General features: G+C 44.4%; 1 protein-coding gene across 5 annotated transcripts in view; it reads right to left on the reverse strand.

The window, feature by feature from the left end:
- Positions 1-4,393: 4,393 nt before the first annotated feature.
- Positions 4,394-18,022, reverse strand: part of USO1 (USO1 vesicle transport factor) — a 232,084-nt gene continuing 218,455 nt past the window's right edge. For all 5 annotated transcript variants that reach the window (XM_029598247.1, XM_029598222.1, XM_029598211.1 and 2 more), the window contains 3 exons: positions 13,157-13,267; positions 9,791-10,006; positions 4,394-5,469 (listed from right to left, as the gene is read on the reverse strand). In XM_029598247.1, coding sequence (XP_029454107.1) covers positions 5,344-5,469; positions 9,791-10,006; positions 13,157-13,267 — 453 coding nt within the window. In that variant the 3' untranslated portion in view covers positions 4,394-5,343. The remainder of the gene's footprint in view (positions 5,470-9,790; positions 10,007-13,156; positions 13,268-18,022) is intronic.

Raw genomic sequence — 18,022 nt, forward strand, 5'->3', positions numbered from 1 at the left:
GGAACTCCTGTCAAAACCCTATCCCAGAATTTAGCTTGGGAGCTGTCTGTGGATTTAGAGTCCTCTACTATCTAGGATGACAGCAAGAACCATGTGATAGGACCAAAGGGGTAAAGGAAAATGTCGCCTCGGCTAAAAAAATGTCTCCTCACTGCCCCACTTGGTTGTCTCTTGGCTGAGGAGAGCAGGTCTGGAATGACAGTGGAGAGGATCTGAAGCACTGACAGTATTTTAATTCAGGCCACCGTTTCCTTGACCATATCTCCCAAGAGATTCTCTCCATTGCAAGGCATATCAGTGAGCCTATCCTGAACATCCTGTCGGAGGTCTGAGGCCTGCAGCCAGGCAAGTCTAAGGGCATCAATACCCACAGTAGTGTCTCTCAATGCTATATAAAAACATCAAAGGTTGAATGGACCATGTGTTTTTCACACTCTATACCCTAGTCCAACACTGATTCCAGGTCATGCTGGTTCATGATGAAGCCACTCTTGACAAATTGTTCATGCTTTTCAGAATGTTCTGCTTATATACTGGCAAATGAAGAGCTACTAGAAGGTTATGCAGGTATTCATCATAGCCCCCTTGTTAACCTTTTTCCCAAGCATGTCAAGGGTATAGGAATTGCTCCCTGGGAATAGTGAGGAGTGTATTCTGTACTTCTTAGATTCTTGAGAGCAGATTCAATCACCATTGATTGGTGACATAGGTGCTGTTTCTTGAATATGGGAGCCTTTAGGATGTGACATATTGCATCCACATTCTTATTCACTGAAGACACAGTTAGGGGATTCTCCCAAATTCTGTGTATCCTAAAGGATATCATAGACAGGCACTGCCACAATATACTTCAGGGGATCCACAAACTGGAGGATGGATGTCACATATCTTTGCCCTGGACTCTTCCTCCTTTTGCAACTCATTCTTTAAACTTGGTGAAGGAAAGATCCTCAGAAAGACGCCCTCTCCTTTCCTGTGGAGGAGAAGACTCCAAAGGGAGACCTGTGGACTCCTCCTAATCATAGAGGCCCTCAACTGTAGTTGTACTCTCAAGCAGATTTTGAGCCTGACTGTTACATCAGAGGTGTGGACTGGGCCTTCATCTTTCTAGCAGGCAAGGCCTAAGAGAGAGCAGCACTTACCTGTTGGACTCTAGATCCTGTGCCCTGGGGAAGCTTCCCACATCCCTCCCAATGCGTTAAATATTAGCATTTGGGTGAATGTATCTAATGTTTATGCCCCTCCAGGAACTGGCATCAAGGGCCTTCAGCTGGATGACATGAGGGACTCCAGCAACTGTTGGACTTTGATCTGCAGAGACACTGATGCTGGTACTCTAATGCTCTATATCTTATGACCAGAACCCTCCTGGATTTTCCTATCTAGCTCTTCCTCAAAAGTTTTCAATGTCAAGACAGCTTGGAAGGTAGCAGGTGAGGTCAAATCTTCCCAGGAAACCAGAAATGTATTAGTGGCTGTTATCTGGACCCTTGGAAACTGTCGCAATTCCTAGACCTGCATTGATGATGAGTTCTCCTTACCAAAGGGATGCTTTGGGGGGACATTCTGGCATTTGCCTTGAATTCTTCTCCCAGCATTGTGCATTGATGGAGACCAATGTTGATGCTTCTTGGCCTTCGCCAGATGTACATGATTGGAACTCCATGATGCCAGTACTAAAGAAGCAAAATCCTCCATTTTCTTTATGCAAAAGGAGGTAGTTGATGGCCTATCTGATCCTTTCCAGGTTCGACATCTAAGAGGATCAATTCCTCCCAGATGTCTATGCATTATCAGTGGTCCATGCAGTTCCTGCCTCTCTTTTTTTTTTTTTGTAATTAAACATTTTTATTTGGACATCAATAAATATACAAGCCAACAAGTTCCATACAGCTTTGTCCCTCGCGGGACTATTCTTGTCCAAACATTTTCAAACCAAGCCCCCCCCCCCCTCCCCTTGCCCCCCTGCCCACACAGTACACTAAACTACAGCATCATCCCCAACAGAAACCCGTCTACAGGCACGTATGAGTAGGCTATAAGGCAAAGATCCAAAGAATTATTACATTCCAGACAGTACTTCCCCACCAACCTGAGAATCACCAACAAAGGGCCAGAAAACCAACTCAACAAAGCATCCCAGCGTTAAGCTCTATGCAAGCCCCAACTAAAGTGCCCTCCCCCCCCTTTTCGTAGTGCAGGAGCCATAGAACAAAGGGATCCCAAATCTGTTCATATTTGACCACCTTGTCCCTCCGATAGGCAGCAATCTTCTCCATTATTTGTATGCCTTTGAGTCTTGTAATAACCAGCTTTAAAGGCGGTGGCTCTGGCTTTTTCCACCAGTGGGCCAGCGTCACCCGCGCAGCAATGGCCAAGTAGCGCAGTAAGCGTATATTACCTATTTCCTGCTCCTCTTGCCAAAGCCCCAGAAGCCATAACTCCGGGCATAAGCGAGGTTCCCTACCCACCAAATCCTTAGCTACCCTCTGTATCTGTGCCCAAAACTCCTTTATACCAGGGCAAGACCACCACACATGAGCATAAGTGCCCTGGTCCTTCCCACACCTCCAGCATGTGTCAGAGAGTGTCGGATACCACTTCGCTAAAGTTACGGGACAGAGGTGCCACCGATACAGCATTTTGTATTCATTCTCAATCATATTAGTTGGGAATTATTAGAAAAGGAATGATGAATAAAACGGAAAATGTCATAATGCCTCTGTATCGCTCCATGGTGAGACCGCACCTTGAATACTGTGTACAATTCTGGTCGCCGCATCTCAAAAAAGATATAATTGTGATGGAGAAGGTACAGAGAAGGGCTACCAAAATGATAAGGGGAATGGAACAACTCCCCTATGAGGAAAGACTAAAGAGGTTAGGACTTTTCAGCTTGGAGAAGAGACGACTGAGGGGGGATATGATAGAGGTGTTTAAAATCATGAGAGGTCTAGAACGGGTAGATGTGAATCGGTTATTTACTCTTTCGGATAGTAGAAGGACTAGGGGACACTCCATGAAGTTAGCATGGGGCACATTTAAAACTAATCGGAGAAAGTTCTTTTTTACTCAACGCACAATTAAACTCTGGAATTTGTTGCCAGAGAATGTGGTTCGTGCAGTTAGTATAGCTGTGTTTAAAAAAGGATTGGATAAGTTCTTGGAGGAGAAGTCCATTACCTGCTATTAAGTTCACTTAGAGAATAGCCACTGCCATTAGCAATGGTTACATGGAATAGACTTAGTTTTTGGGTACTTGCCAGGTTCTTATGGCCTGGATTGGCCACTGTTGGAAACAGGATGCTGGGCTTGATGGACCCTTGGTCTGACCCAGTATGGCATTTTCTTATGTTCTTATGTTCTTATAGCATATCTCCCCAAACTCAAAAAACACTTGTCCCAGTGTTCCTTATCCCAATTCCCCCCTATGTCGCGTGCCCAGACCCGGAGATGAGAAGCGTGGTAAACCTCAGTATCTTCCAGAATTTTGTATAGTTTTGACATCAATTTAGGGGGTCTACGCAAGGCCACGCAGAAGTTTTCCAGCAGTGAAACACCTTTCAAAAGGTCCCTGGAAACCTCCGCATGGTGTAAAAAGTGTCGTACTTCAGCATAAGCTAAAAAATCCAGTTCCTGCCTCTCTTAACGTTGATGAGTTGGATTTAATCTCGAAGCAGCTTGCCATGAATTCATCAGGTCCAATATCCTTTGGGGTCATGGTTCTGTACATGGAACAGCCTGAGATGTCATTACCTCTCCCAAGCAAAGCACTCATCTATCATAGGGGATTATGAAAGACATGTTTGCACTGAGGGCACCTGTTGAAGCTGCTGGCTTTCTACTTTTGGGGCATCTGACAAAAAAACAACCATGCAAAATTAAACAACTTGATTTTGAAGCAAAAACCTAGTTGATGCTGCTTGGTGCTGACTGTAGTGATTGGAAATGAAAGAAAACTTATTGAAATGCTCAAGAAACCTACCTATGGTGACGAGGGGAGAAGAAAAAATATCACAGGACCCTGTGACAAACTATTTCTGATCTTTGGAGGAAAAACCCTGATGAGCAGGAGAAAAAGGTCCATGAGTTGTGCATTCCGAGGAAAAGATGAGTTTCAAGGAGCCCCAGGTGGAGCTATAGCAGGCTGCACATGCCTAGTGGAGCATGTTTAAAGCTTCTATAAGCACCGACATCAATCTTTCATGCTGGGCTCCATCTGTCATCCATGTGTGAGGACTATCATCTTGCTTATCCTCAGAGAAATTGGGTTTTAATTGGAGAATTGATTATGACTGCAATTTCAAGCAAACTGTTTTCAGTTAAATGGAAAATACATGTAAAACTGCAGATCAAAACCTGTTCGACAAAAATGAATGAGCAGGAAAGCATCATCATCATATCTGTTTTTATTACTAAAACATGAAATTAATGCAATAAATGTACACATTTTGCTCTTAAAATCTAATCTCTCATTTCAATTCTATTCGGCATGGAAACCAATAAATTATATAAATCATAGGTCACTGTATTTTATTCAAGAATACAATACAATGGTTATGTCAAATCTGAAAACTTTTTTTTCAACCAGTTTGTTATGACAATATACTTTTCCCCTCAAATGAAAGATTATATCCATCTTTAAAAAAAGAGACACTGTTACAAGTATTTAAGGAATAGCTCCACATTATTAGCATAACATAGTAGAGCTTTCCCTGCATTTCTTCATTGAGGTACGGGATGCAGCCATTTCAGGTGTGAAGGCACTAACACTGTACACTTCTGTTCATTCTTAAGAGTTAAAACAAGCTAAATAAGTGGGGAATGTCCTCAATTCCTCTCCTTAACACAGAGCCGTTTAACAATGCCATGGGTTTCAAGCCCCACCACATACTGAAAGTAGAAGCAATGATTCCATCCAACAGATAATTAACCAAATACACAACTAATTACAAGCTGGTGCAGTTGGGGTGAGTGGGAACATAATTAAAATAACGACAAAATGTGTAGAGAGCCTCAGTAAAAAAAAACAAACCAGAAATGTACTAAGGCAATAACATCGCCACCTCATGCTTTTAAAACTGCAGGTCTTAGGCATCCAAAGCGGCTTCTGAACAAGGTTAACATTTCACCTTTCAACTGAAGATTTCTTAGAAATATGGCATCCGATCAGGAAGGTTAATAACATTTCCTTTGGTGGAGGACCCTCCCCCTCAACCCATCAGCTTACTTGTATATTATACACTGAACTTAGAAACCAGAATTGACTAGTGTTCTCTTTAACAACTACAACAGACAATGCTGCAAATTTCCTATCCAGGCATGTTGAACAGAGCTGAATAGTTAGTCCTCTTGTTGCTCCTCTTTTTCATCTTCATCATCTTCATCACCTTCTTCACCTTGGTCTCCAGATTCTATATCATCTTCATCACCTTGGTCTCCAGATTCTAGTTCATCTTCATCTTCAACCTTAAAATGTAAAATGAATACACAATATTACTTTTTTAAAATTATCACCACTGGACTGATTCTTTTCAAGTTACATATTCTTGGTGACAAATAGGGAAACGGCAGAAAAACTCACCTGAAAAGAAAGCTGTACTGCTAAATATTTAAATGCAACTACAACAAACAGTAAAGCAGAGTTGCTTACCTGTAACAGGTGTTCTCCCAGGACAGCAGGATGTTCGTCCTCACAGATGGGTGACATCATCAGATGGAGCCCTGTCACGGAACACTTTTGTCAAAGTTTCTAGAAATTTGGCTGGCACACTGAACATGCCCAGCATGCCACCAACCTCGTGGACACACTGGGTCCCCCTTCAGTCTCATTTCAAAGCAGAAAAGTACGAGCGAAAAATAAAACAACAAAACGTAGGCGAACCCAACTCCGCGGGGTGGTGGGCGGGTTTTGTGAGGAACAACATCCTGCTGTCACCTGTTAAAGGTAAGCAACTCTGCTTTCTCCCAGGACAAGCAAGATGGTAGTCCTCACAGATGGGTGAACAGCAAGCTGCTCCCAGAATACCCTGGTGCAACAGTCACCCAATACGTGCAACAAGAACAACAGGGGTTGTTGTTGCCAACAACGGGGCAACCTGAATAGGACGAGTTGGGTTCTTCCACCAGAAACAAATTAAGGAGGATAGACTGGCCAAAGATGCTGTCCTGTCGACCATCCTTGTCCAGGCAGTAATGGGCTGCAAAGCTGTGGAAGGAGCTCCACATCACAGCCTTACAGATTTTACCCGGAAGTGCGCCACTGACGCTGCCATGGCCCTCACTGAGTGCGCTTTTACCCATCCCTCGAGCGGAAGGCCTGCTTGCTGGTAGCAGAAAGCAATACATTCTGCTAACCAGTTCGACAGGGCTGCTTGCCCACCGCAACTCTGAGTCTATTTTTTTTTTCAATTTCAAGTTTTATTACAATCATAAAGAACAATAACATCCTTTATATATCCATACATCAGTCGAAGAGTTGGCAACAGCAACCATAATGCATACCAGATTTTGTTGTTTTATCAACCATAAGGTCCCATTTTCCTCCCTCCCTAGGTCATTTGTCATTATTGTATAATATTGTATCGTTGGGTGGATTGCCTATGGGCTGCAGTGCGGTCTAAATAAAAGACGAGAGCACGCTTGCAGTCCAAGGTATGCAGAGCCCGCTCACCTGGATGGGAGTGTGGTCTCGGAAAAAAGGTGGGCAACACGATGGACTGATTTAGGTGGAAGTCAGTCACTACCTTCAGCAGGAACTTAGGGTGAGTGCGGAGCACCACCTTGTCGTGGAAGAACCTCGTGTAAGGCAGATAGGTCATCAAGACCTGCAGCTCACTGACTCTGTTAGCAGACATAACTGCCACTAGGAAGATGACCTTCCAGGTGAGGTGATGCAGGGCCTCACGGTGATCCTTGAGTTGGGCCACTGCATCTCGTATCTTGTCTCCGAGCAGGTTTTCTCCTGTACAGGGGAAGTCGGCCAGTCTTTCTTGGACCTCCGGACGAATGTCTGAGGCTTTTAGCCAGGCCCAGTGTCTGGCTCTAATGCCTGCCACTGAGACTCTTGATGCTATTTCAAAAATATCATAGGCCGCTCTCAGCTTGTGTTTTCCAGCCTCCAATCCTTTTTGGAGGATGGATTCTAGGCCCTCCTGAAATTGCTGTGGAAGGGTCTCCGTGAACTCCTGACCTGTTTCCAGAGGTTCCTGTTATGCCGCTATGCAAGCGATAAGCATGGAACCCTGGAAGACCTAGGGCGTCTAAGGCTCTCTGGTTTTTTCCTGGAGGGGTGGAGGAGGAGTGAGGGCGGGTCCTCTTGGCCTTTTTCTGGGCTAATTCAACCATCATTGACTGATGTGGCAACTGGCTCTTCTGAAAACCTAGGGCCTGTTGAACCAGGTAGGTGGCATCTGTCTTCCTATTGACCGGAGGCACAGTACCTGGATGTTCCCAGAGACAGTGAAGGAGGTCTAGAAGAACCTCATGCACCAGGACAGCCATCACCTCCTTAGGTGCGTCCACAAACTGTAAGACCTCCAACATCTTATGGCAGTCATCCTCTTCCGTGGAAAGTTGGAAGGGAATGGTTTCTGCCATCTCCTTGACAAAACATGTGAAGGAGAGATCCTTCGGAGGGTAGTGCCGTCTCTCTTCTGGAGGGGAAGGCTCTGACAGAAGGTCTTTGGAGACCTCTGAGGAATGCTCAGAGGAAGCATCCCCCCATGGGTCACAGGGGGTCTTTTCCTCACCGGCAAAGTGCCCAGGTTGAGGAGGGAGGTTAAAACCCAGGGTACAGGACACGGGCACAGATGGTCAGTGAAGTGGAACAGACAGCGGTGGTGCCGGCACTGAGGGCACTGGGACTTGCGAGGAAAGTTGGGGCACCAGGAGGCCCGATGGCCCAGGGACAGGATCCGGCTTTGGTGATTCTGCCCGAGGAGATGGGCGAGGAGCCGCATCTTCCTCCTCCGAGGATCCTGGAATCGGGATCAAGACGGGAGGAGGCACTGGTGGTTGGCAGGGCACCGAGGGGACTCGCCAGCATGGGATGAGTCGGTAAAGGCACTGAGCAGCACGTCCAGCCTGTCCAGGAGAGGTGCCAATATGGAGGGTGCCGGTTCTGATGCCGGCATGGGGAACGACATCGGTGGTGGCTGGAGGCCCAAAGGGCATTAAGCACTGCATGTTGGACAACATAGTCCAATTCCTCTCGAAATGAGGGTGCAGAGAAAAACAACCCCGGAGTAGGAGGCAGGCTGGGCGTCACTGGAGTGTCCACGGGGGTCCGTGGAGGCTCGGTGCCCGGCACCAATATCGGTGGGGAATGCCCTGGGCTTCCAGGTCCAGAGGAGGATGGGGCCTCCTCTCGGGGGCTTCGGCCAAGGCTGATGCCCCTACGGTGTCAATGCCAGCACCAGACGGTGACGACAGTTGGTGCCGGGGTCGATACTTCCCACGGTGCTCGGTCTGGTCCTTCTCCGGCGCCGAGGACGATGATGCCGAAGTCTTCGATTGACTCAATGCCGGTGAGGAGTGGTCTCCTGCTCATCGGTCTTCTTGGGGCTTCGATGGGGAAGGTCTCGAGTCAGTCTGATCCCCACGACTCGATGCAACTGGCACCGGAGTCGATGGAGCAGATTGCTTGGAACCAAACAAGTGATCCATCTTGTCCAGGCGGGCGCCTGAGCACAGCTGGGACACCAACAAACATCATTGGAAGGCCCAAGACACAGGAAGCAGCCGTCGTGCGGGTCTGTTATGAACATAGTTTGCAGACCTTCCGGGCACTTCCGAAAACCGGTCGCCATGATAAAAAGAGGTGGCATGCAGTCAGTGACCGCTGGTCACCGAGAGGTGGACAGCTGGGAACAGACCGCAAAAAGCGCGAAACGAACTTACCAGATGCCGGAGGAATCAGTGCACGATGGGGGGACCATGGAGCAGGGAAAAACTTTGAGAAAACTTTGAATTATTTCCTTGAGGAAAGAATATTCTCACAGAGCTCCAGTAGCTGCAAGGCAACCGCTGCATGGAAAAAAAGACTGAAGGAGGATCCTGTCTGGCCACGGGGTTAGTGGCATGCTGGGCATGCTCAGTGTGCCAGTCAAAGTTCTAGAAGCTTTGACAAAAAAGTGTTCTGTGACAAGGCTCATCTGATGATGTCACCCATCTGTGAGGACTACCATCGTGCTTGTCCTGGAAGAATACCTACTCTGTACTAATAAAATTTTTACAGTTATACATTTTTTAAGCTATTTTCCTGCAATTCTCTTGAACTACAGGGGAGCAGCTGTGTTCGCATAAGAGTCACAAATTAGCTCATAGAAAAGGATGTGATTGTTTCATGTTCTACGTAGGATATTACTTATGTCATCATAGCTAATATGGACCAATCAGATCCAATGAGTGTGAGGTAACTTGTGCCTTTGTTATTTCTCTAGATTTCAGAGGAATTACAGGAGAAGCTTACAATTATTTTCAAAAGCTAACCACTTATCAAGACCATTCTTAAATAGAAAGTATCAATCCCTGCTTATGGTGGGTACTACTGAAATATGGCACAGCAGATATGGTTTTCTTTTCAACAACCCTCCAAAAAAGAAAGCAGATTAAGATTTGAATATGGCCTTGCATACTTTTTTCATGGTTTTCATGTATTTGATTGAATAATATATATAGCTCTTGCATTCATATCTATAGCATACTTGTACATATAATCTCCAGTAAAACCTCTAAAAAGCACATCTAATTGAAATTATAGTAGTGAAAAAATAGAATTCTATCTTACAAGTTCTCCCAGCTCCTTAAGTTTGTTTTTCAGTGCTATTATCTTCTGATCTTGGTCAGCCAGAAGCACCAAAAGGTCATCCTGTTCTTTCTTAGAATCTCCGATCTCCTTCTCTAGTTTTCTGTTTTCATTTTGTAAGATGGCAGCAGTGCTGTTAGAAGAGTCTGCTTGCTGTTTTAGTGCTGCTTTTTCCTCAGACAGGGCTTTCACTTCATCCTGATGATAGTTAGACACAGCTGAGTTACAAAGTCCAGCCTCTGAAATAAAACAGCCTGTTGCAAATGTCCTAGGCTGAGGAAGAGCCATTCTCTCAGTCATTTCCCATCAGCTCACACCTTTCACTTTCCAGTATTATTTAAGATGATCTGTCTTAAAAAAGTTAAACTTAAGATGCAGAATTATCCATGTTGTAGTATTTAAGATAAGTAGGCTTACAAACAATGAAAACATTCATACAAAAAGAAAATCAAGCTGAGCAGGCAATCAGCATTTCTAGGTTCCTTGGATGTCTTGCAGCATGAAGAGGTGCATTCATTCTCCTGCAATGTCTTTCAATCCCTCCTTTTCTCATCCAATTCACCTTAGACTCACTTCTCATGTTTTCCATCTGCCACCTGTACCTCTCTCCCTGCAGGCCTGGAACTCCCTCCTTAGAACTCCTGTTAGTGGGGTCAGTAAAGGGAGTAGTGGAAGATGAAATGCTTTCACAAGTATTAATGGCAACTTGAGAGGGAGGGGGATGTGCATTTTCCACATCAAGTCCATCAAACAAGCCAAACACACTTGACATCACATGGCTCTGAGAACCCGATTAATCCTGATATCCTGATTACTGGTGACTCTGCTGGCTGTATAGGTAGGGCCGGCACGTCCCTTAGGCGAACTTCGGCGGTCACCTAGGGCGCCGAGCCATAGGGGCGCCGAAGAGCAACCATGTGGTGCCACAAGCAGGACCTATCCCGCTCGCAGCAAACAGAAATAGAGATCCTGCTTCTCGTGGCCCTGAGAAGCACTCAGTGTCGCTGCCCGCCCCCCCCCCACCTGTTTCGGTGCCGACTGTTTCTATTTCTCTTTGCTGCGAGCGGGATAGGCCCCGCTTGTGGCACCACGTGGTTGCTCTTTGGCGCCCCCTACGGCTCAGCGCCCTGAGAAGCACACAGTCAGCGCCGAAACAGGTAGGGAGGGAGGGGCGGCAGCGCAAGGGTCGCCTAGGGCGCCCAATACCCTTGCACCGGCCCTGTGTATAGGGCCCAACAGAATTGAGAAGGAATGGTATTCTTCTTCCAGAAAAAAAAAAAAGAAGTGTGGAATCTTGGTATTTATCTAGAGTCAAACTTGAGCCTTCTGCTTCCTTTTATATAAGTGTCTCAGAAAGCCTTTTATCAACTAAAGCTTATCAGGAAACCAATTCTTTTACAGCCTAGGGTTATTCTTACCCACATCCTGGTTACATTACAATTGGACTACTGCAATGCTTTACATATGTGGTTACCCAATTATATTATGAAGAATGTTCCCTCATGTTGCAACCAACCAGCTCTGGAGGAGCAGCAGTTTGAACCAACTGCAAATTCTTCATTATATAATTGGGTAACCACATATGTAAAGCATTGCAGTAGTCAAATTGTAATGTAACCAGGATGTGGGTAAGAATAACTAACCCTGGGCTGTAAAAGAATTGGTTCAAACTGCTGCTCCTCCAGAGCTGGTTGGTTGCAGCATGAGGGAACATATTTCCCCTACACTGAGAAGCTACACTGGTTGCCTGTAGCTAACAGGGCTCATTTCAAAACAGGCTGTTTAATCTTCAAAGTCTGATATAATACAGGCAATGTGTACATGAGGTAGTGCCTCCATCTCTATGCCAATTTGGTCTTCCAGGTCTCAAAATGCAGCCCTTTTGGAAATTATGAACACAATGGCCCAAAATCGAGTTGTCTGGTATTTAGCTCCCAGATTTTGGTACATGCTTCTGAAAGATATAAACTTGCCTCAGAATGTGTGTTTTTCTGCAAACTTTTTAAAGACATGGCTATTTAACCAAGCATTCAGTTTATAGCAATGTTGTGTTTCTTTCTTTCTTTCTTTCTTTTTTTTATGCATTTTTAAATTATACAAGACAATCTTGAACAGCAATATGGGACTGAGTAGAAAAGGTAATAAAGTATTACAATCCTAAATAGGAAAATTATACATTCTCAAATCCTCAATACAAGTCTTCAATTAGAGAGAGATCCAATCCCCAACCCAAAGAAAAATGACAAAGGAAAAAACAATAGTCAAACAGCAGTCAAGTGTGGATCTTTCTACAATGTTGGAGATATTGGATACAGAGTTGGCTGTTCCAGCTACGCTTATTGTGACTCTAGCATTTGAATCAGATAAAGATTGGTTATTGAGTCTTTATTTCCACCACAGATCAGAGTTATTTCTACAGTGTAAAGTTAGGGTCTTTCCTGATGTCTCGAGGCAGACCAAAAAAGGCAAAGATTATTTCTTTTGATGCGACCACAGGTTCAGCAAACAGGGGGTATTTTCTTTCTGAAATTTCCATGCAAGTGCATGATTAAGTATCTGAATAATTCTTATATTTTTTATGATCCCCCTCAGTTAACCCAGTTTTTGATTGGGAAAACTTCTAGTGCTGCCGGTAACCTCCAGTCGTAAACATACTCGTTGTTCCACTTAGATAGATAGCATGACTGCAGAATGTTATGTTTCTAATTGCTAAATTATTTTTTATATCTGTGGGTCTATTTTTTGCTAATCTCTTAAGTATTTATGGAGTGACTGCTTAAATTATTTTGGGATTGGGCACACATTTTTCCTTAGATGTCCATATTTATTTTGATTTTGTTTTATAATTTATCTTGTTTTTAAGATAAAATTTAAAAGAAAAACAAATTTGCCTGTATTGGGAATATATGATTAATCTGATTATAAATGGTTGATTTGATATGCTGTAACTCGCCTTGAGCATTATTGCAATAAGGCAAGTACCACTAAAGTCACCTAGTAGATATCGAGGTTCCAGCAATGCCTAAATTTGTTTGCCCCCCCCAACCCTGCATTGCCTTTGTGGAGTTGTCAGCCTGGGCTGTAGGGCCTAGGCCTGGCCAAAAAAAAAACCCCGGGTCTTCTACACAGTTAACTGGTCATGCCAGGAAGGGAAGTGGAAATTTTCATTATTTTTACCTGCAATATTTTTTTTTTTAATGTGATCATAGGCAGACCGTGCTGGACCTTTATAACAGCACTTAAACATCAGTTGATCTTGTGCCCTGTTGCTCCTAGAGTAGTGTTCCAAACCTCCTGCATTTTCCCATTGCTGTGTGTGTTAAATAATGTATTTCAACAGGGACCAACCTTTAAGCTATTTGACTCTTTCAACAAGGCTGACATTCTTTCTTCCAGTTCGGCAACTTTGGCTGCTGCAACAGTGACACTGTCTCCTGATGCAAGGGTCGAAGATGCAGTCTAAGGAATAGAAACAAATCTGTCATCGTTAACATTTGAAATTTTGCAGCATTTATGTAATTTAGTGTATTGCAAATTGCAAATAAAGAATTAGACATTTTCAACTATCAAAAGAAAAAGAAAAGTTGCACTTATACAGGATACAGACTTTGCATGTAGGCTCTCCCTACTCCCTATATTCTGCCATTATATGATAGATGTACATAAACACACAATATCAAATAATATTTCTTGTAATGCTTCAAAAAATACAGAGTCAAAACAGCTTAAGACTAAAGGCATTAAATATTAATGTGAAAAGAATAAGAAATGAGGAAACCATACAGATATAACATAATAATGTCCCTGTATAGATCTTTGGTCATCTGGAATACTGTGTTCAGTTCTGGAGACCATATTTCAAAAAAGGATAGAGACAGGATGTAGGTGGTTCACAGAAGGGTGACCAAAATGGTGGGGGTCTGTACCAAAATTTATGAGGTTGAAGGACCTAAATATGCATACACTGGAAGAAAGAGAGACAGGGATAATGTGATACAGACTTTTAAATACCGTAACGATGTTAATAACGCACAGGAATAAATTTTTTTAATGGAAAGAAAACTGTAGAACAAGAGGTCATAATATGAAACCCCAACGGTGTCAAGTCAGGACCTACGTCAGGAAGTATTTCTTCATGGAATGTGCGCTGGATACACAGAATACACTTCCAGAGGAGGTAAATGAGGGCAAGAATGGTAATGGCATGGAATAAACACAGAGGATTCCTTGTGGCTAAATGATAGAGATGAAGAAAAGGGCAACCTGTGTTGACTGGGGTAACTTGCACAGAGCAACAATTACCCTAATAATAATAAAAAAAAAATAATAATAATAATTGCTGGGCAGACTAGATGGGCCACTTGGTCTTTCTGCCAACATTTATGTTACTATGTATGCAACCAAGGCATGAAAACATAATACAACATGTTTATATAAAGGGTATCATACCACAATGGTGTGCTACAATTCTTGTGTAAGAACTGGACCTCAGAAAAGTAATATCCTTAAAGGCCATTATTCCTGAGGGGATTGCTCTGCATGTGTGCAGTCTTTGAGTGGTCAAGCAATACAATTACTGGGGAAACTATATATTAAATTTTGTCCATTTACCAATATATAACTGCTTATCTGTCCATGTTTCACTATGATAGAAAAACAAAGCACCCTTTAAGACTGGGGGGTACCAACCACCTTGCAGAAAGGATGGGGACAGGCTGCTGCGGGCCAACTGATGTTTATGGTTGTCAGTGCAGCAGCTTGGCAGCCCTGCAAAGGAGAGACTATCAGAGCATTGTGACAGCACAGGCCATGGCTATGTGTCCCTTCTGGCTTCCTCTTAGTGGGGATGGTGGTGGATGCCAGAAATGGCACTGGGTCATGTCACAGCCATCGCTTTTGACAGCACACAGCAAAAAAATTATGGGATGCAAATGAAGTCTGGGAAAAAGCATGAATCAAGCTGTAAATAAGCAGAGGGGAGAGATTATAAACAGGGGATGACCTGCACTTCCTTCATACAATTTAAAACCATAGGGGTAGATTTTATAACATGCGTGCGCGTGTCCATGTACGTGTGCTTCCTGGCATGCACACATGGACGCGCTGATTTTAAAACATGCATGCGCATGTTATAAAATCCGTGGGCTGCACGCACATGCTTGCCAGATTTAAAAAACTGCATGGGCATGTGTGGACGGCTCACGGGGGTGGGGGGGGGGGGATTTTAGTAGATTACGCATGGCGACAAAATCGGGTCTTCCCCCGTTCCCTCCCAGTCCACTCCAATTAAGGAGCGGACTGGGAGGGAACTTCCCTATCCCCCTACCTAAACCCCTCCCTCTTCCTCCCTATCCCCTTAACCAGTCTCAAAAACTTACAATTGTTTTGTTTCACTACTTACTGCTCCCCTGCAGCAGAAGTAGTTTGCGTGCACTGGTCAACTGCTGGTGCGCACTTCCCTGGGACAACGGCTAATGACCCACCCCCTTTTCAGGGCCCGACAATTATGCGTTTATCGTCGCTTACGAACGGGACTGGGCCCTTTTGAAAATGCACGCAGCACACACAGGGCTAGCCACACGTGTGATGATATTTGCGCACGTGGCCATTTAAAATGCAGCCGATAGCTTTTAATCACTGATTATTCGACCCGTTTTGCTGCCTTTAGTAACAATAATTCAAACTTTGTGACAATATGGAGGTAATTCACATATGATTAATACAAACACACATCGGATCACTGGGCACTTTAGGATATACTATCTCGCGATACACTATGTCTTCACGATATTCACTATCTTATTCACATATTGCCATTTATCTGCATTGACTCATGTCATGTATTTGTATTCAAATCAAGTTAAGCACGCTCAGTAAAACAGATTCATTTTGCTGAGTAGAGGTCTCTGAGTTTATTTTAGTAATTTCCTTTTTTACAGCGTGCCTTCCAGTATTAAGTACAATTTTTATACCGAGCTTGCAATGTGCAAAAAGATCCAACATGCAATACTGAATAATATTTAAAGGTATTTTTTTTAGACATGGATAATGTAATCTTACAAACTTTTAGGGCCATTTATCAAAATGCGCTAAGGCATTTCTGCATGTGTTAAGGGCTTATCGCATGCGAAAAGCCCCGTTAACGCATGCGATAGGCCCTTACCGCATGCGATAGCACCATATCATATGGTGCGATGCAAATTTGGAAAATAGGAGGAGTTAGGGGCGGGGAGTTTGCCTGTCCGCGAAGAGCTATCGCACAGACTTAACGCCGATTTTAACTACACCTTTTTGAATTGCGTTAGGCTGTGCGATAGCTGCCGTGACCGTGCGGTAAGGTTTTATCGCCTTTCGCGATGTCTCCTGCAAGGCCTATTTTAGGTGAATTGAAGCTCCCGGGGGGGGGGGGGGGGGGGGGAGAGAGAGAGAGAGGCAATGGAGGATGAAGTAGCTTGTCCAAGGTCACAAAGAGCTTCAATGGAATTTAAACCCTGGTTTCCCTGGATCCTAGTCTGTTGCTCTAACCCCTAGGCTTCTCTACACCACTCTGTAAATCCTCAAGTTTCAGCAAAACATTATGAATGCTTTTAGATACATAATCACCCTTATTACAGAAGCAAAAAAAAAATCAGCCTTAAATTAGACTCATAGAAATGAACTGTGGCCATGTGTGTGGGGAGTATGTACCCTCTTGCATCTGAGTGCAACTGGTATATCTGTGCCAGTTCTGCCTCAGGGGAACCAAAACTGGGCCACTGACCTGCTGGCTGGCAGTACGGTTTTCTAGTGCAGGGGTGAGCAAACTGGATGCCCAATCAGGGAAGAAAAAATTGACTACACTATCAAGTCTCTGTGCTGTAGAGGTACTGCAAACTCAGAAGGGAGCTAGAACATAGTGACATCATTGTAAGCATGCCATGGCTTAGCCACATGTCTCTTTCAGTGGGTCAGGGAGAGAGGCTCCTTACTCTGCAGTAGAATTGGACACTGCAGTGTTCTACAACCCAGGAAGACCTTCTGCCCCCTCAGGCTTCAGTGCAGGAGGAGTTTCTGCTGCTTTCAGGTTCCCCACCCAGGGAGAAAGACTACAGCTGTTGCACACCCTGAGAGAAACATGTGGTGAAGTAGAGGAGGGGAATATTCAGAGAGGCCAGACAGAATGAGGAGGTGGGGGAAGGGAGAATAAAAGCAAAAAGTGTTTAAAAAAATCAAGCAAATCAAAACATGAGAAAATTAAAAAGATAAGCAAACTAAGAATATGAAAAATAGAGGGGAAAAAAGGAAAAATTAGTGAAAACAGTAAAAAACAAAAAAAAAAGTTAATGCAGGGTGGAAAAGAAAATTAGGTTCTTACCTTTTGCTAATTTTCGTTCCTGTAGTACCGAGGATCAGTCCAGACTCCTGGGTTTTGCCCCCCCTCTAGCAGATGGAGACAGAAGTTTATAAACAAAAAACTCCGCCTACATATAGGCTGGTGCCACCTACAGTCTGGCAGTATTACTGAATGTCAAAGTAGCAGGATAACCCGCAACAATAACCCAAAGAACACTGAAGATTACCTCCAAACTAAGCCAAACTGACGCTTAACTCCACCCAACTGGGTACCGAACTCGAGGTAACCAACAAACAAACATATTTCAGCAAAAAACAGCACACAGACCACACATCCTCTCCCGGCAAACAATCGCAATACTGGGCGGGACTCTGGACTGATCCTCGGTACTACAGGAACGAAAATTAGCAAAAGGTAAGAACCTAATTTTCTTTTCCCTGTACGTACCAGGATCAGTCCAGACTCCTGGGATGTACCAGAGCTTCCCTTACTGAGGGTGGGAGCCGGAGAGGCCTGCTCTAAGCACCCCTTCTCCAAATCCCGACGGCCCTGGCGCCTTCACATCCAAACGATAGTGCCGGGCAAAAGTATGGACTGACTTCCAAGTGGCCGCCCTACAGATCTCCTCTGTAGGAATATGTTGGCATTCCGCCCAGGATGCCGCCTGGGCGCGAGTCGAGTGGGCTTTCAGACCCACAGGCAACGGCTTCCCCGCCAACAGATACGCTGAGCGAATGGTTTCCTTCAACCAACGAGCAATTGTAGTCTTGGAAGCCGCTTTACCTCGCCGGGGACCACCATGGAGGACGAACAGATGATCGGAGACCCTGAACACATTAGTACTCTCCAAATAGTGTAACAAGACGCGCCGAACATCCAGC

Source organism: Rhinatrema bivittatum, chromosome 1, assembly GCF_901001135.1.
Source record: "Rhinatrema bivittatum chromosome 1, aRhiBiv1.1, whole genome shotgun sequence".
Taxonomy (NCBI): Eukaryota; Metazoa; Chordata; class Amphibia; order Gymnophiona; family Rhinatrematidae; genus Rhinatrema; species Rhinatrema bivittatum.